Genomic DNA, 19,758 nt, shown 5'->3' with positions numbered 1-19,758 from the left:
AATTCTGACTTGTGTTCTGATGATTTCTGCTTCACCGATTTCTGCTCTGGTAAAAGCCTGTTTTTTTTGCATGTTAACACTACTAGTTTATTACCTAAAATTGATCAATTGAAAGTGTAGGTTCACAGTTCCAATCCAGATGTGTTGGTCATTACTGAGACATGGTTAAGTGAGTGTCCTGAACATTGATGTTAACCTTCCTGGTTATAACCTTTTTCTGAAGACAGATCTTCCAAAGGTGGTGAGGTGGCAATCTTTACCAAGGAACACCTTCAGTTCTCTGTTGTCTCCACCAAGTCTGTCACCAAACAATTTGATTTGCTCCCTAAATCTTTCAGATTATTACCAATCCCACAATGTAGGATTCCAAACACACAGAAAAGGCTACTCCCCTTGACGTTATCCTCACAAATAATCCTGATAGGTATCAGTCTGGTATTTTCTGTAATGACCTTATTGATCACTATTTTAAAGCCTGTATTCGTAATGGCTGCTCTGTTAAATGACCTGTCCTGATTTGTCATAGACGCTTGCTGAAAAACTTTAATGAGAAAGCCTTCCTTCATGACCTGGCCTCTGTAAAGGGGTATAGAATCAGCTTGATCCCCTCTATTGAAGATACTAGAACCTTATTTTTTAAAATATATTTTCAGTGGTATTGTTAACAAACATGAACACAGAAAATGAGAATTAAAAACAGGTTCAGCTCCTGGTTTGACCGTGATCTGCCAGACTTACTCCATCTTTAAAAAATAAAGATTTGACGAAAGGCTTGGCACACAAATACTCCGGCTGACTGGCTGTAGTTCAGGCAAATTAAAAATAAATGCTTTCAGGCTATCCGTAAGGCAAAAGTGAATTACTTTAAGGATCAGTTCTAACTCTGTGGGTCTAACCTCAAGAAGTTCAGGAAAACGGTGAAAGACCTGGAGAATAAACCCTCCGTCACAGCTGTCCATGTCCCTTAAATGCGGACAACATCGGCCGTGTTGCGTGCTTGAGCATTGCAAAATAAATGCACGCGTTACTCAATTTAATTCGCCTCTCCCATCTCCACACAGTTTTCTAGGAGAATACACCCACCTAGGTGATTGAAAGATGAACGAGGTCCACACTCCAGTTGGTTGCAGTAATGCAACTTAAAGTTGGTTGCCAACCCAACCACCATATAAAATCTAAAATTACTAGAAACTAACTAGGTTTCCCCTTTTATCTGTGGATACATTTTTAGACTAGAGAACACACAATTTTATGTGACTCAAAATGGGTCGATATTCTACAAAAGATCCAGCTAAATCAAGTTTATTTATATAGCCCTTCGTACATCAGCTGATATCTCAAAGTGCTGTACAGAAACCCAGCCTAAAACCCCAAACAGCAAGCAATGCAGGTGTAGAAGCACGGTGGCTAGGAAAAACTCCCTAGAAAGGCCAAAACCTAGGAAGAAACCTAGAGAGGAACCAGGCTATGTGGGGTGGCCAGGCCTCTTCTGGCTGTGCCGGGTGAAAAAGGACCATATACATTTCAGGCAAAATAAACACCCAATATCTCAGGAAAAATTAGCTAGCAACAGCAAGCTAGCTAACTAAACGTCCATGAATGTTTCGACCTGTCCCCAAATTAATATATTTGGTTCAGAGTTAGTTTTGATATTTCAACCTCCATGTCCTGATCACATCTGGTGTGGCTGGACATGCGCCCGGTGGCAGGTGTAGTCTGCATGTTAAGGTTGATGTGGTTGTTACTGACAAGAGGCATATGGTTGAGCTCTTTAATCACCACTTCATTAAGTTAGGATTCCTATTTGACTAAGCCATGCGTCCTTGCCCATCCAAGACTTCCTCATCTTCCAGCCCTTCTAATGAGACTAACCCTGATGCTCTGCCGTCTTTTTCCCCTGCCCCGCTACACAGCATCTCCTTGCAGGCGGTCACCGAGTCGGAGGCGCTAAAGGAGCTCCATAAACTTGACACCAAAAAACAATCTGGTTTAGATGGTTTAGATCCTTTCTTCTTGCAGCCCTATCGTCGCTGAACCTGTCTCTCCTATCTATCTGAGGAGGTTCCCAGTGCATAGAAGGCAGCCATGATGCATCCTTTATTTAAAGGGGAGATCAAGCTGATCCTGAACTGTTGAAGGCCAATTTCCGATTATCAAAAGTGTTGGAAAAATTTGGCAATAATCAACTGACGAGCTTTCTTGAGGTTTAAATGTTTCTGTCTGGTATGCAATCTGGTTTCAGCTCAGGTTACGGATATGTCACTGCAACCTTAAAAGGGCCTCAATAATGTCACCATTGCCCTTAATTCTAAGCAATGTTGTGCTGCTATTTTTGTCTTAGCCAAAGCTTTTGATATGTTAGACCCGGTATTCCCAGGGGTACGCGTAATGCCGTCGGCATGTGTGATTCACATTAAAAACGTTTTTTTTTTCCTAAAAAAAATTCCTTCACATTTTCAAACGGTCCAGTTATATTTTCCAACGGGGCTATACATTTGGGTGAGGTTTGTTTCTTGCCTGAGTTACTGCTAAGTTGCTAAGTTCCACTGCCAAAAATATAATTACACCATCTAGTGTTCAGCAAAATAACACAATATCAAATACAGGTAGCCTAGTCAAATAACTAACATCCAATCACATTAACCGTTACTCTCTCGTGGGAATTCCACTAACGGTCCGTATGTAGCCAAACGTAGCTGCTGCTCATGTTGGTATCTGTACTGATGGTGCAAAAACCATGACAGGGAGTTGCTCCCCACGCCACTTCGGTACACTGCAGCAGCCACTGAGAGGCTCTTGCTGCCAAGGGAATGCCTGACAGCTTGAAAAATGTTTAGAACACAACAGTGAAAATGGTTAACTTTGTTAAAGCAAGGCCACTGAACTCTCATGTATTTTCTGCATTATGCAGTGATATGGACAGCAACCATGTAAAGCTTTTACAACATAAAGAAGTGCGCTGGTTATCAAGGGGCAAAGTAGACAAGTTTTCTTTACTGACCATAATTTTCACTAGTCTGACCGCTTGCATGATGACGAGTTTCTCACACGACTGGCCTATCTGGGTGATGTTTTTTCTCGCCTGAATGATCTAAATCTAGGATTACAGGGACTCTCCGCAACTATATTCAATGTGTGGGACAAAATTGAGGCTAGGACATTGGAGCTCTTCCCTGTCATTGTATGATTTTTTATGTGCAAATGAACTCAAGCTTACGGACAATGTCAAATGTGATATAGCGAAGCAACAGAGCGAGTTGGGTGCGCAATTACGCAGATGCACATACCTTCCCAAAAGGAATGACATAAAAAACAACTGGATTCGTTATCCCTTTCATGCCCTGCCTCCAGTCCATTATACCGATATCTGAACAAGAGAGTCTCATTGAAATTGCAACAAGCGGTTCTGTGAATTTAAAACAGAAGCCACTGGCCGATTTCTGGACTGTGCTCAGAGTATCCAGCTTTGGCAAATCGCGCTGTTAAGACACTGATGTCCTTTGCAACCAAAAAACAAAATATAGGCACAGACTGTGTGTGGAAAATGATCTAAGGCAGACTCTCTCCAATTACAACCCAACATTGCAGAGTTATGTGCATCCTTTCAAGCACACCCTTCTCATTAATCTGTGGTGAGTTATTCACATTTTTCGAGGAACAAAGATGGCTAAATAAATAGCAAAATTATTTATAATTATTTGTGCCCTGGTACTATAAGAGCTCTTTGTCACTTCCCACATGCCAGGTCGTGAGAAACTCACACTCATTCTTATGTTTGATTAATGTATGTGTGTGTGTGGCAGGCTTACAAATGATGGCAAAAAAACAACATTTGAGAGTGTGTTGACCTTGAAGCTAGAGGAGGTATGCAGCTGGAGGTTGAATGTTTGAAGGGGTACGGGACTATAAAAAGGTTTGGGAACCACTGTGTTAGACCGCTCCATTAATGTGGGTTGGTATTGGTGTCTCTGAAGGGTCTTTGGTCTGGTTTGCTAACTCCCTCTCTCAAAGAGTGCAATGTGTAAAGTCAGAACATCTGCTGTCTCAGCCACTGCCTGTCACCAATGGAGTACCCCAAGGCTCGATCCTAGGCACCGCAATCTTCTCAATTTAAATCAACAAGATAGCTCAGGCAGTAGGAAGCGCTCTCATCCAGTTATATGCAGATCAGTCTTATACCTCAGCTGGCCTCTTCCCGGATTTTGTGTTAAACGCTGTACAACACAGCTTTCTTAGTGCTCAACAAGATTTCTCTGCCCTTAACCTTGTTCTGAACACCTCCAAAACAAAGGTCATGTGGTTCGGTTTGATTACTACTTCTGAGGGTTTAGAGCAGGAGTGGGCAATTCCAGGCCTCGAGGGCCTGATTGGTATCACCGTTTTGCCCCAGCCAACACCTCACTCCAATAATCACCTAATCATGATCTTCAGTTTAGAATGCAATTGGATTAATCAGCTGTGTTTGCTAGGGATGGAGAAAAAGTGTGACACCAATCAGGCCCTCGAGGACTAGAGTTGCCCACACATGGTTTAGAGCTTGAGGTAGTCACATCATACAAGTACTTGAGAGTATGGCTAGACAGTACACTGTCCTTCTCTGAGCACATATCCAAGCTGCAGGCTAAGGTTAAATCTAGACTTGGTTTCCTCTATCGTAATCTCTCCTCTTTCACACCAGCTGCCAAACTAACCCTAATTCAGATGACCATCCTACCCATACTAGATTACGGAGACATCATTTATAGAACAGCAGATAAGGTTGCTCTCGAGCGGCTAGGTGTTCGGCCATCAGATTTGCCACCAATGCTCCTTATAGGATACATCACTGCACTCTACACTCCTCTGTAAACTGGCTCTCTCTGTATACCCGGCACAAAACCCACTGGTTGATGCTCATTTATAAAACCCTCTTATGCCTCACTCGCCCCTATTTTGAGATACCTACTCCAACCCTCATCCTACACATAGACTGAACAAAAATATAAAACGCAACATGTAAAGTGTTGGTCCCATGTTTCATGAGATGACATGAAAGATCCCTGAAATGTTCCATACGCACAAAAAGCTTATTTCTCCCACAAATTTGTTTACATCTCTGTTAGTGAGCATTTCTCCTTTGCCAAGATAATCTATCCACTTGACAGGTGTGGCATATCAACAAGCTAATTAAACAGCACGATCATTACACAGGTGCACCTTGTGCTGGGGACAATAAAATTACTCTAAAATGTGCAGTTTTGTCACAACACAATCCCACAGATGTCTCAAGTTGAGGGAACGTGCAATTGGCATGCTGACTGCAGGAATGTCATCCTGAGCTGCTGCCAGATCCTCCAAGACCAGCCTGGACAGCCACCTGGACAGCCGATGAAACTGTGGGTTTGCACAAGTGAAGAATTACTGCACAAATAGTCAAACCATCTCAGGTGTGCTCGTCGTCCTCACCAGGGTCTTGAGTTTACTCGAGTTCGGTGTTGTAACTGTCTTTAGTGGCTAAATGCTCACCTTCGATGGCCACTGTGCTCTTCACGGATGAATCCCGGTTTCAACTGTACCGGGCAGATGGCACACAGTGTGTATGGCATTGCGTGTGAGAGCAGTTTGCCGATTTCAACGGAGTGCCCCATGGTGGCGGTGGGATTATGGGAAGGGCAGGCATAAGCTACAAACAATGCAGACAATTGCATTTTATCGATTTTATCAATTTGACTGCACAGAGATACCGTGATGAGATCCATTGTCCTGCTATTCATCCCCTGCCATCACCTCATGTTTCAGCGTGATAATGCACACCCCCTGGAAGCTGAAAATGTCCCAGTACTTCCATGGCCTGTATACTTACCAGACATGTCACCCATTAAGAATGTTTGTGATGCTCTGGATCAGGATGTACAATGGTGTGTTTCAGTTCCTGCCAATATCCAGCAACTTCGCACAGCCACTGAAGAGTGGGACAACATACCACAGGTCCACAGCCTGATCAACTCTATGTAAAGGAGATATGTATGCTGCACGAAGCAAATGGTGGTCACACCAGATACTGACTGGTTTTCTGATCCACCCCCCTACCAACAGATACATATCTGTATTCCCAGTCAAGTGAAACCCATAGCATTTATTTCAATTGACTGATTTCATTACATGTGCTGTAACTCATTAAAATCATTAATTGTTGCATGTTGTATTTGTGCACGTTGTGCACACATCCCGGGGTCGCTCCTCTTTTCAGTTCGCTGCAGCTAGAGAACGGAAAGCGCTGCAAAAAAAACACTCAAACTGGACAGTTTTATCGCCATCTCTACATTCAGACTCAATCATGAACACTCTTACTGCTGCTTCGGGTGAGGTATTGTTGTCTCTACCTTCTTGCCCTTCGTGCTGTTGTCTGTGCCTAACAATGTTTGTACTGTGCTTGTGCTGCTACCATGTTGTTGTCATGCTGTGCTATGTGTTGCTGCTGCCATGTTGTGGTGTTTCTTGTCGATGTGTTTTCCTTTGCCCCCATAGGAGGCCTTTTGCCTCTTGGTAGGCCGTCATTGTAAATAAGAATTTGTTCTCATTTGACTTGCCTAGTTAAATATAAGCAAAATTAAAAAATATGATTTGAAAAGAAATGGTGGTTATAATAGTATAGCAATGTTACCTCTCTGTTGGAAGTGGCACCAGAATTGTCTGAGCCATGGGACACCGCATCAAGAGAGTTACTACCACTCCTGGAAATAAAGAGAGACCGAGATGTAAAATTAATAATCATAACTGGGGGAATCCTCAGTCTTTTCTCATGTTGCAGAGACAATGATATCCTAAAGCAAGTATAACTCATGAATATTACTGTAGATATCACAAGGATATGGAATGTCGTACAGTGAATGTTTTTTCCTTCTGTCCTTGCTGTGGTCGTCAGGACTGCTGCCCTCTGGTTGTCGTCCATCAGTCTTCTTCCCCTTCCATTTCTCTGCCTTCTCCTTCATGGTGCCCTGTTGGCTGTAGCGAACCAGATTGCCTGGACCCAGGACCTCATTATGGCCGTTCCTGTCATCCATTGGTTCGGGGGGGTTCAGGCGTAAGGTGCTGGGGCGTACAGGTGCAGGGGTGTGGGATGTGGCTTTGGCCTCTTTCTTCCAGGCTACAAAGGTGTACTGGTCCAGTTCCTTGCTGTCTGCCCGCTCGGCCCGCTCTTTTGGCTTGACCTCGGCTCGGCTGGCTGCCTCCTGACCTTTGATCTTAGGGACAGGCTCCTCCTTGGTGGCTGCCAAGGTGACCCGCTCACTCTCCCGCTGGCTGTGCTCCATGCCCCGCTGGCGCCGCTGTTCTCTCTTCTCCTGGCTCCTGGAGACCTGCGACCTGTGTGCCTCCGCAGCAGCCTGAGACCCATTGTCTTTTTCTGGTGACTGGAGGGCAGCTTCCTCCTTTGTCCCCTCCTCCTCCTCCTCCTCGGAGTGTGCTTCCTCCGGTTCCTCCACAGCCTGGCTCTCCTCCTCCAGCTGGGGCCCAGCCTCAGCCTGTGTACCGTTGCCCTCATCAGGCTGGAAGACTGTAGAAGCATCCCCCATTTCCACCTCCTCAGGAGGTGAAGTAGCTGCAGCCTCGACAGCTTCTGCCTCCTCCCTCTGCTTCTCCTTGTTCTGGACAGGCACTTTATCCTCATGTTGGCTCTCATCTAGAGTTCTTTCAGCTGTCACCTGTGCCTCTGGCTCCTCCTGTGTCTCAGGTTCCTTGTTGACACGTTCTGCTTGCCTCAGCCTTACCTCCTCCCTCGCCCTCCATTCCACTGCCTCCCGCACGGCCTCTTTCTTTCTCCTAAATGCTTCTTCCTCTGCTTCCATTTCCAGTCGGGCTGCCTCCACTTCTGCCTCTCTCACTAGCCTGGCTGCCTCTTCTGCTTGCCTTGCTGCCTCTTCCTCCGCCCTCTTCCAGGCTTCCTCTTCTTTCTTCCTGGCCTCATAGTCTTCCTCCTCCTTTTTCCTCCTCTCCTCCCGTATTGAATGGCACCTGTTAAGTTAACATGATTCAGTAGTGGTTCAACATTCATATGACAATGTTAGGCATCTCTCGGAATTTCCAAGCATTTGTATAGCATTTTCTATACAAGGCATAGTTTCCGAGGTAAGAGATGATGTGCGATGAATATGTTGTTTTTTAAAGGCCCAACGCAGTCACTTATCTCAAGTACCTTAGTGTGATTGTTTCTTTTTTTCCATTTTAATTTAAAACAAATAGGTTCTTAGCAAAGAACAATTTCTCAAGAAGAATGTTGCTAGAACTGTTGGAGTGGTCTGAGTGGAAAACTGAAAACTAGCGGTCTGTTAACTAATTTACCGCCTGGTGATGTCATCAGGCAGGCAAAAACTTCATCCCACCAAAACAGGCTGAAATTTCAGGTGGTCTTTTCAAACAGCTCTTACACTAAAAGGGCATTATTATAATTTACACAATTTCACAGTATTATTCTAACCACAGTGTGGGGAAAAAAAAAAAAAGAAATAACACAGGACTCCACTGGGCCTTTAAGGTTAGGAAAATGTGCAATGTATAGTGCCACTTTTTAGGATGTCAATATAAATGAATGCAATGTGGTTGTTTGTAATCTTGTCGCTCTTTTAATCATGTGTTATTTGTTTGTACCTCGGAGGAACACTTTGGAAACAAGTGTTTTGATTAAAACTTTTATGTGCTATCCTCTGGGTCCACATTGTACATTTTGTTGTATATTATCTTTAACCCAAATCAATTCAATTCAACTAAGTCAGTGTTTACCGGTAACTCAAGGCATTTCACACTTTATAAATACTACACTAAAAGCAATGCATGTATTTCAGTGGTGTGGCCTTGCTGTACCTCCTCCGTGCGGAGTGTCCTCTGGCCAGAGCCTGGATCTTCAAAATGCTGGTATGCCTGCGAAGGTACTCTGACCTCTGTCTGGAGCCCTTCCACACAGCCTGGATCAGCGTGGCTGCCTGACACTGCTGTTCCTTACGGCGTCTACGCCACGCATGCTGTGAGGGATGAACACGGGCAAGAACAAACTATTACACTGACACATATTACCAAACAGCACTAATTTATTCCTCTTCTGCAGGAATATGATTGTCTCATAAAGGAAGGATATTGGTCAATTTCTATGTATTTCTTTGTAAGAAATAGATATTGAAAATACTATTTCTAGGCATTTTGTATGAGGAAAAGTCGCATCTTTGAGCTGACATCTGTACAGGACGGGTTATCACACAGCTTACCTGGATCAAGATGGCCGCCTGTCTCATCTCCAGGAAGTACCTCCTCTCCAGGCGGGCCCTGAACCAGTACTGCAGGAAGATTATCTTACGCATCACGTCCTTGTGCAGTGTGTCCTGCAGCTGCTGACGCTCCAGCTCCTTCAGGTAAACCTGAGGATCGCAATTTAATTCAAGATAATTAAAAGACAATTAAAATGTATTTCTGTGAGGAAATTGTGGAGGTGAGCTTGTCTTACCTTGGTTTTTCCTATCTGGTAAGTGGTGTGGTCGAGCGCCATCCTCTGGAACAGGGCCGAGATGTCCTCTGGCTTGGAGGCGGTAGCATTCTTGGGCAGCAACACTCGGAATTGCTCAATGAATTCCTACAGGGACACATTTATAATAGCTATTTTGTTTTGACAGACATTGCTCAATAAAAATGTTCCTTCTAACATGCAAGAATTAAAGAATATATTTCACGGAGGACCGAGTGTCTGCGGGTTTTCGCTCCTCCCTTGTAATTAGTAAGGAACTCCCCTCACCCTGTTGTCTAGGGCTTAATTGAAAGGAAAAATCTAAAACCTGCAGACACTCGGCCCTCCGTGGAATGAGTTTGACAACCCTGATATAAAGCAATTATTTTCATTGGTAAACAATGAATGTCAAGTATCAACAACAGTTATTGTTTCAGACATTGCTTCTGGCTGTCTGAGTTATTAAAGAGGTGCAGTGTACCTGGAATGTGTACTTGGCTCCATACCCAGACCTCCGGATGCGAACCGTTTCTAGCATGCCGGTGTAGTGCAGCTGCTGCAGCACCAGGGTCTCGTTCAGACACATCTCCTTCTGCACACACACAGATACACAGCACATCATTAGAGGGACTCATCATAATCATTATCATTTTACATTACATTTTACATTTAAGTCATTTAGCAGACGCTCTTATCCAGAGCGACTTACAAATTGGTGCATTCACCTTATGACATCCAGTGGAACAGCCACTTTACAATAGTGCATCTAAATCTTTTAGGGGGGGTGAGAAGGACTACTTATCCTATCCTATCCTATCCTATCATCTTGGTTGTACATAATAGGAAAAAAAAGGGCCGTTACCTTCTCAGAGTTGGAGCGAATACAGCGGATGAAGAAGGGTTCTGCTCTGCCCAATGTCTCCAGCAGTTTAGTCAGAGAGGTCTGTCAATGTAAAAAGGATTTCATTTCAATGAGACTAACTTCAATAAAGTCCTGCATCTGCATCGTATGTTAGTGGCTGTCTGGCTGCTGTATTTGATGGAGAGATCAGCTGACCTGGAACTGAGCACTAATGCTGGGAGTCTTCTTCTTCTTGTTGAGGTGCAGCAGAGACTTGGCGGTGCGGTCGTGGAGGGTTCGACCCACAATGAACTTCAGGGAGCGAGAGTCCAACAGGCTCTAAGGAACAGCATCAACATTACAGAGTTCGAAACGTCTGCAGACACCACCTCAGTGTAGCTGATACTCTCAAATGATTCAAATGTTATATTTTGAAACATTTCCATTAGATCATTTAGTGATCAAGATCTGAGATAATGAAGAAATACAAATAATTTCAGGTGGTCGGAGGTATGTACGTACGTAGCTGGCGTATGTATGATACTGTAAGTTTACCTTAGGTATGATCTGTTTCTGCTTGGCATTCTTGTTTTTCCTGTGGGAGAGGGAGAGGTTAGTGAGACGGGCTCAGCACAGCGATGTCGCTGAGGAGGTCTAGTGGTGAGCTCGTTGGGGGTGAGCCGTGTTGTTAGTATGGCGAGTCATTCTCAGTCAATGAGTCGTGAGGGCTTGCACCTGGAGTATGGGTGGGATGACGGATGAACAGACACACGGATGGGACACACAGACACAATTACCCAGCCAAATAATCAGACAGCCTGGATGAGACCCATAGGATACCTGTTCCTCCAGCTATCTTGTTTTCATCATATCAGCTTTGGATTTATAGTGGAACTGTTACCATGTGGCAACTAAATGATTTCAGCCTTGGGTTTATTACAGTGTGTAATTTGTGCGGTCAACACTGCACAGACATTTTTCGAGGGAGACTCAACCGAATGCTTTAGTTTTGTTTCTTCACTGTGTTAAATACTTGTATATGTTATACCCAACAGCCATAGTTCTATATAAGTTAAAACAAGCTATGATTTCCAACAACTTTTGGGTTCTTTCAGACTTCACATTCTTAAACAGTTTAATCTAGAAGCCAATGCATTCATGTGAGTAATGTTTGTTCATGCAGCAGCTGTGCTATTGAGGCCATCATTGCATCCTCAGCTTTCCTCAAGTCCTCTGTATCTCCATTATAGCCCATATGGGCAACAGCCTCGCTGCATTACCATATCAGTCTCATGCTAATCAAAATTAAATTAGAAGCCAGCCTCTATGGGCTTTGCAGTCCACTATCACGAGCAGACTAGTGTTGTTTGCAGCCTTCTGCAAATAACTAGGATTCATGTTTTTCCATGAGGTTTGGTCTCAAAACAGCCAATTACCCAGCCTGTGTCTTAAACTGTCTGTCACGTGTTGAGCGTGAGAGATTAGGAATTATGTCTTCTAGCCGAATACATAATTCTGTTTCCAGTTTTGGACTAGGATTTATTTTTTCTTAGTCAAATCAGGTGTGCTAGTACTGGCCTGGAACAAAGTTTTGCAACTAAGGGGATGCCTCAGCCCCCAGGAGGACTGAGGTTGAGCACTGTTAAAGCTGGGTTAGACCACGGTAGGCCAAGCTGGGCTGAGCTGAAGGGGCTACAGACTCACTGAAGGAGGTGTCGAGGGAACCGGAGCCGACCCCAGGACTGCAGCAGTTTGCGAGGGTCCTCACCGTCCAGCTGCAAGTCCTTAATGGAGCTGATTATCTGGGCATGCATGTCCCTGAATAAACCCGGCAAGGGCCACAGTGGATGAGGAGGATGGAGGGTAAGAGACAGTGGGAGGAGACGGGAAGGGGTGTTGGGCATGGGGCATAAGGGGAGGACGGGGGGGGTAGAAACACCGCTGTCAGGACACCTCAAAAGACAGAAAACACCCCACCACCAAAGAGCCTGCTTCCCAAGAGAAACACACCAACAAACCAGTTAGAGATCTGAAGTTGAGATCATGTAAAACTGGTGTTTAATGCTGCTTCAGTTCAGACCATCCAGCCATGGCTAAAGCAGAGTGTAGAAAGACAGAGGTTGTGTTCTCTCACACCATACTCCTGTAAGTAAGTACTGTGAGCATGCATTCCTGAATCAAAGCTTCACTGGTTGATGTATTTTATCCATGCTGGTGTTACACTGCTGCGGATTAGAATTGGTCATTGGACTGGTGTTATACTGGTGGTGAATAGGGGAGACTGTTGTTGTTAAGAGGGCATATTGGCCATATATCACAAACCCCTGAGTTGCTGTATTGACATTATAAACAGGTTACCAACGTAATTATAGCAATAAAAATACATGTTTTGTCAAACCTGTGGTATACAGTCTGATATACCACAGCTGACAGCCAATCAGCATTCAGGGCTTGAACAATGCAGTTTATAATACTTTACTTACATCTGATCAATAAACCAAAAGGAGGTCAGGCAGGAAGGGCTGGGCCGTAAGTAAAAGGTACCATAGACAAACTAGCCCAGTCCAAGAACAGCCCATAAAAGCCCTGACCTCTTCATTATTTTCAAGTCTGAAGGAACCAGATAGGTGGAAGCATAATGGAGGAGCCTCCCCTAAGCTTATCGAAAGCCTAGGTGGAGCTATCCCCATATTGGTTACACCTATCAGATCTATAAAAACACATAAGGGGTAGGGCCTAACGATGGTGCTAGGGGTGGCGTTTTGCTTACTGCTCAGTTCCTCTCTGAGAATGCTCATATTAGAACAGGGGATTTCTCCAAATGAAATGTTTTATTACATATCCTCTCTCATCACAACTACTCCAGGACATGAGATGTATAGTACTTTCCCTGACCTGATTCATGTACCAAATGTTACTACTACTATGTATTTAGTGTGCACATGTTCTTAATGCTGTACTATCATATATTAGTGTGCACAGCCTTGCCAGTTTCTTCCCAGTAGTGAGTAAATGATCAGAGCATGGCAGCACTAACACCTTTCTGTGTTCTACACTAACCATAATAAACCTGGACGAAAAGGAACATTACCATGGCTGAGAGAGGGAGAGAAACGGAGTGAGAAAGGGGGGGAAATAGAGGAGAGAAAGAGAAAGGAGGAAGAGAATAAGAACAAGATGCAGCCTGTCGATGATTAGGACGGACAATGTTTGCAGTGTTTGAGATGTTTCTATTAAGTTTCTTTCTGTAGTCTGGCTGCTTTCCTTTCCTAACTAAAGAAATATATGCCTACTGGAAACCGTCATGAAGTAACCCCCCACCCCACGTGCACATTTTGTTTTTTGCCCTAGCATTTCACAGCTGGCTCAAATAACCAACCCATCATCGAGCTTTGATTATTTGAATCAGCTGTGTAGTGCTATGGCAAAAAGCAGCTTGTGAAGATGTCTTTGATGGCCTCTAGGGGGCGCTTGTCAGAGTGATCAAAGATTATATATATATTTGTTTAACCTTTATTAAACTATGCAAGTCAGTTAAGAACAAATTCTTATTTTCAATGACTGCCTAGGAACAGTGGGTTAACTGCCTGTTCAAGGGCAGAACGACAGATTTGTAGGGGATTTGAACTTGCAACCTTTCGGTTACTAGTCCAATGCTTCAACCACTATGTTACCCTGCCACTAGGCTACCTATGCTGTCTGTGGAGGGGAGAGAACAGCACTCGGGGTCACCCAGGGGCAGGGGAAACAACACAGAGGGCAGGATGAGATGAAGGAGGATTCTTTCCACCGTAGAGATACATATAATTCAATTTCTATGGATTTGATACAAGAGACCAGGAAGCACACAAGCCAACTGTTTCAATAGTTTCATCCAGTTCCAATTACTAGAGGCTTAGGGGGAGTTCCATTTGTCTCCCAGAACAGATACCTTTCCTGAAGAATCTTGTGATTTGTAAGATATTACCGTCTGAGTCTTCTTCATGTCATCCTAGGTGCAGGGACACTGGATAAATCCACTGTACGGATGCTCACCCTGTCATTTGTCATCTTTGAGACAAACGGATTTCTTAAAAGACCTATACAAATACAATTTGATTGATTGACTGATTATCCAATCCTCAACTTGTTCTCCATGAGGAACCTCAATCAGGCAAAGTGATTTAAATTATTCTGGTTAATCCCAAATACAATCTCCCATATTTATGGTATAGATTAATTAGACGACTTGGTCTTGGATCAAGTTAGTAGGGTTGTGCCTTTAAAGTGCATTTCTGATGGAAGAATAGTCCTTGGGGTTTAGCTCCACACTGGTAGATTGTAGATTGTAACCACTGTGAATTCCTGCCTATCTGCAGTGTACCACAGGGGACAGAGAGACCCATCTGTCAATCACATGACATCACACCCAAAACAACAGTGGAGGAGAGGAAGAAGGCCCGATACCCAGCCCTCCCATAATATGTCTCAAGATCCAAACTAACATACTATCTAGTATGCATGGCTTGGGTCAGGAGTTATTCCTGCATACTTGACCTGACCAGGAAAATGAAACAGGCGGGCCATAGGGCCAATGCATCACTTCTTAAGTGGGATGGAAGTGTGGATATTGGGACAAATGTAGTTTACCTTCTTCCCTGTGTGCCCCTCAGTCAGAGAGCTATGTGGTGGATCTGGTTCTTACCTGTACATTCTCTCTACAGGTGTGTTGGACCTCTGCAGCTCCCCCAAAGGAGTCCTGGAAGTAGGGCGCTGCACACCTGTTGAACAAACAAAGACAAGCACCCGCACACAGACAGGAACACAACATTAGATGCCTAAAGGCTCTATGAGGACAGAAGACTGGTCCCCATGACTACTGCTTGTCAAATGAATAAAAAAATAATCCAGTTGAGTTCTTTCAGAGGCCAACTCCCTGTTTACTATTTCCTTGATTTAATTTAACGAGACACTTTTCTCATCTAGTCAACACAACAAATAAGACTGGCAGATTGAGGCTTAAGGGGGAAAAAAATGGAAATTCAAGGATAGATATATCTTCCCACTTTTCTACAGTGCAAGGTGTATATATTCTACCTGCGTTCTTGGCAGCCCAGCGGCGTCCAGCCTCGTTGAAGGAAGCCATGCCTCTGATGGTGGCTCGCAGGATGCCCCAGCGGAACATGGCCACCGGGTCCATCCCAATCAGCTGACGCACATAGGCCCGGTCACTGCTCCGCAGCAGAGCCACGATGTCTGGACGCATGTGGTCCGTGTTCTTCTCCCGGAAGTCCTGCCAAGAAGAGTCATAGGAGTGGGTTCGCATGCCGAGGTCGTTTTAGACTCGCCAAGAAAGACGCCGTTTGTCATCAGTTTGTCATCAGTCTGACCACTCGGAGTCTCCCGAGTGGTGCAGCGGTCTAAGGCACTGCATCTCAGTGCAGAGGTGTCCCTGGTTCAAATCCAGGCTGTATCACATCCCGCCACAATTGGCCCAGCGTCATTCGGGTTGGGCCGGGGTAAGCAAATAAGACTTTGTTCTTAACTGCCTTGCCTCGTTAAGTGGAGGTTAAATCAAATAAAAATGAATAGTGGAAGCTTTGTCATGAATGAGTAAGAACATTCTGAACAACAATAATAATGCTGTCAATAACAATGAAGAGCTACACAAATACAAGAAACCTCCCACAACCCCCTAGACATTACAGTTGAAGTCGGAAGTTTACATACACTGAGTCATTAAAACTAGTTTTTCAACCACTCCACAAATGTCTTGTTAACAAACTATAGTTTTGGCAAGTCGGTTAGGACATCTACTTTGTGCATGACAAGTAATTTCTCCAACAATTGTTAAGACAGATTATTTCACTTATATTTCACTGTATCACAAATCCAGTGGGTCAGAAGTTACATACACTAAGTTGACTGTGCCTTTAAATAGCTTGGAAAATTACAGAAATTATGTCATGGCTTTAGAAGCTTCTGATAGACTAATTGACATAATTTGAGTAAATTGGAGGTGTGCCGGTGGATGTATATCAAGGTCTACCTTCAAACTCGGTGCCTCTTTGCATGACATCATGAGAAAATCAAAAGAAATCAGCCAAGACCTCAGAAAAAAAAATGGTTCATCCTTGGGAGCAATTTTCAAACGCCAGAAGGTACCACGTTCATCTGTACAAACAATAGTACGCAAGTATAAACACCATGGGACCATGCAGCCGTCATATCGCTCAGGAAGGAGACGTGTTCTGTTTCCTAGAGATGAACGTACTTTGGTGCGAAAAGTGCAAATCAATCCCGGAACAGCAGCAAAGGACCCTGTGAACATGCTGGAGGAAACAGGTACAAAAGTATCTTTATCCACAGTAAACGAGTCCAATATCGACATCACCTGAAAAGGCCGCTCAGCAAGGATGAAGCTACTGCTCCAAAACCGCCATAAAAAGCCAGACTACGGTTTGCAACTGCACATGGGGACAAAGATCGTACTTTTTGGAGAAATGTCCTCTGGTCTGATGAAGCAAAAATAGAACTGTTTGGCCATAATGACCATAATGGCCAAAGAACCCCATCACAATTTTGAAGCATGGGGGTGGCTGCATCATGTTGTGGGGGTGCTTTACTGCAGGAGGGACTGGTGCATTTCACAAAATAGATGGCATCATGAGGGACAATTATGTGGATATATTGACACAACATCTCAAGACATCAGTCAGGAAGTTGAAGCTTGGTCGCAAATGGTTCTTCCAAATGGACGATGACCCCAAGCATACTTCCAAAGTTGTGGCAAAATGGCTTAAGGACAACAAAGTCAAGGTATTGAAGGGGCCATCAGAAAGCCCTGACCTCAATCCTATAGAAGATCTGTGGGCAGAACTGAAAAAGCGTGTGCGAGAAAAGAGGCCTACAAACCTGATTCCGTTACACCAGCTCTGTCAGGAGCAATGGGCCAAAACTCACCCAACTTATTGTGAGAAGCTTGTAGAAGGATACCTGTAACGTTTGACCCAAGATAAACAATTTAAAGGCAATGCTATCAAATACTAATTGAGTGTATGTAAACCTCTGACCCACTCAGGAATGTGATGAAAGAAATTAAAGCTGAAATAAATCATTATTTCTATTATTATTCTGTCATTTCACATTCTTAAAATAAAGTGGTGATCCTAACTGACCTAAGACAGGGAATTTTTACCAGGATTAAATGTCAGGAATTGTGAAAAACTGAGTTTAAATGTATTTGGCTAAGGTGTAAACTTCCTACTTCAACTGTACATGATAGTAATCAGGGAGCCTGTGACTGTGTTTGGGGGTGGATGTTCATCCCTACCTTGATCTGGTACTTGACCTTCCCAGCGAAGTGTCGGATGACGAAGGCAGGCTCCATGACAGGCGTGGGCACAAAGTACTTCTTCCCCTGGTGCTGCTGCTTGAACTTGGCCAGCAGGGTCTCGTCAGTGGCACGGGGGAAACTGGAGAGCGAGAGGAGGAGAGAGAAAGTGAGTGAAGGGGGAAAGAGAATAAAGTGATAGATTCACCACTTTTATTTCATCAAACATGTAAATATACTGGCAATCATGGCAAAGTAATGAACACTATCTTTAAGTTGCAGTAATTAAAAAACAAAACAACATATGGAATGTAAGTGCACCATCTCTTTAATGGAATATATACAGTGCCCTGCGAAAGTATTCGGCCCCCTTGAACTTTGCGACCTTTTGCCACATTTCAGGCTTCAAACATAAAGATATAAAACTGTAATTTTTTGTGAAGAATCAACAACAAGTGGGACACAATCATGAAGTGGAACGACATTTATTGGATATTTCAAAATTTTTTAACGAATCAAAAACTGAAAAATTGGGCGTGCAAAATTATTCAGCCCCTTTACTTTCAGTGCAGCAAACTCTCTCCAGAAGTTCAGTGAGGATCTCTGAATGATCCAATGTTGACCTAAATGACTAATGATGATAAATACAATCCACCTGTGTGTAATCAAGTCTCCGTATAAATGCACCTGCACTGTGATAGTCTCAGAGGTCCGTTAAAAGCGCAGAGAGCATCATGAAGAACAAGGAACACACCAGGCAGGTCCGAGATTCTGTTGTGAAGAAGTTTAAAGCCGGATTTGGATACAAAAAGATTTCCCAAGCTTTAAACATCCCAAGGAGCACTGTGCAAGCGATAATATCGAAATGGAAGGAGTATCAGACCACTGCAAATCTACCAAGACCTGGCCGTCCCTCTTAACTTTCAGCTCATACAAGGAGAAGACTGATCAGAGATGCAGCCAAGAGGCCCATGATCACTCTGGATGAACTGCAGAGATCTACAGCTGAGGTGGGAGACTCTGTCAATAGGACAACAATCAGTTGTATATTGCACAAATCTGGCCTTTATGGAAGAGTGGCAAGAAGAAAGCCATTTCTTAAAGATATCCATAAAAAGTGTCGTTTAAAGTTTGCCACAAGCCACCTGGGAGACACACCAAACATGTGGAAGAAGGTGCTCTGGTCAGATGAAACCAAAATTGAACTTTTTGGCAACAATGCAAAATGTTATATTTGGCGTAAAAGCAACACAGCTCATCACCCTGAACACACCATCCCCACTGTCAAACATGGTGGTGGCAGCATCATGTTTTGGGTCTGCTTTTCTTCAGCAGGGACAGGGAAGATGGTTAAAATTGATGGGAAGATGGATGGAGCCAAATACAGGACCATTCTGGAAGAAAACCTGATGGAGTCTGCAAAAGACCTGAGACTTGGGATGGAGATTTGTCTTCCAACAAGACAATGATCCAAAGCATAAAGCAAAATCTACAATGGAATGGTTCAAAAATAAACATATCCAGGTGTTAGAATGGCCAAGTCAAAGTCCAGACCTGAATCCAATCGAGAATCTGTGGAAAGAACTGAAAACTGCTGTTCACAAATGCTCTCCATCAAACCTCACTGAGCTCGAGCTGTTTTGCAATGAGGAATGGGAAAACATTTCAGTCTCTCGATGTGCAGAACTGATAGAGACATACCCCAAGCGACTTACAGCTGTAATCGCAGCAAAAGGTGGCGCTACAAAGTATTAACTTAAGGGGGCATAATAATTTTGCACGCCCAATTTTTCAGTTTTTGATTCGTTAAAAAAGTTCGAAATATCCAATAAATGTCATTCCACTTCATGATTGTGTCCCACTTGTTGTTGATTCTTCACAAAAAAATACAGTTTTATATCTTTATGTTTGAAGCCTGAAATGTGGCAAAAGGTCGCAAAGTTCAAGGGGGCAGAATACTTTCGCAAGGCACTGTATATTTTTGAAAGACTTGAAGTCCTTACTTGCTCTCCTCGTCCAGTAGGTACAGGAGTCCAGTGGGCTTCTTGCTGATGAGGTGGATGCAGCCCACGTTGTCTGTGTAGTCTATGTTGTGCCAGGTGATGCCCTCCGCCTGGTACTCCTCCTGTAATGGAC

General features: G+C 43.8%; 1 protein-coding gene across 8 annotated transcripts in view; it reads right to left on the bottom strand.

Moving 5' to 3' along the window:
* The window catches only part of LOC118401423 (unconventional myosin-IXb-like), a 120,198-nt gene that overhangs the window by 32,575 nt on the left and 67,865 nt on the right, over nucleotides 1–19,758 (bottom strand). For 7 of the 8 annotated variants that reach the window (XM_052475144.1, XM_052475143.1, XM_052475145.1 and 4 more), the window contains exons 11-24: nucleotides 19,626–19,747; nucleotides 17,623–17,764; nucleotides 15,387–15,582; nucleotides 14,995–15,070; nucleotides 12,015–12,128; nucleotides 10,866–10,905; nucleotides 10,527–10,649; nucleotides 10,332–10,412; nucleotides 9,951–10,061; nucleotides 9,473–9,598; nucleotides 9,237–9,386; nucleotides 8,839–8,996; nucleotides 6,865–7,992; nucleotides 6,644–6,713 (exon numbers count right to left, since the gene is read on the bottom strand). In XM_052475144.1, the coding sequence (XP_052331104.1) occupies nucleotides 6,644–6,713; nucleotides 6,865–7,992; nucleotides 8,839–8,996; nucleotides 9,237–9,386; nucleotides 9,473–9,598; nucleotides 9,951–10,061; nucleotides 10,332–10,412; nucleotides 10,527–10,649; nucleotides 10,866–10,905; nucleotides 12,015–12,128; nucleotides 14,995–15,070; nucleotides 15,387–15,582; nucleotides 17,623–17,764; nucleotides 19,626–19,747 (2,637 nt within the window). The remainder of the gene's footprint in view (nucleotides 1–6,643; nucleotides 6,714–6,864; nucleotides 7,993–8,838; nucleotides 8,997–9,236; nucleotides 9,387–9,472; nucleotides 9,599–9,950; nucleotides 10,062–10,331; nucleotides 10,413–10,526; nucleotides 10,650–10,865; nucleotides 10,906–12,014; nucleotides 12,129–14,994; nucleotides 15,071–15,386; nucleotides 15,583–17,622; nucleotides 17,765–19,625; nucleotides 19,748–19,758) is intronic. The other variant, XM_052475142.1, reaches the window with a different exon arrangement.

The sequence above is a fragment of the Oncorhynchus keta genome, chromosome 22 (assembly GCF_023373465.1).
Source record: "Oncorhynchus keta strain PuntledgeMale-10-30-2019 chromosome 22, Oket_V2, whole genome shotgun sequence".
Classification (NCBI taxonomy): domain Eukaryota; kingdom Metazoa; phylum Chordata; class Actinopteri; order Salmoniformes; family Salmonidae; genus Oncorhynchus; species Oncorhynchus keta.
Note: the sequence above shows the minus strand (reverse complement) of the source record. Positions and strands in the feature narration are given on the sequence as shown.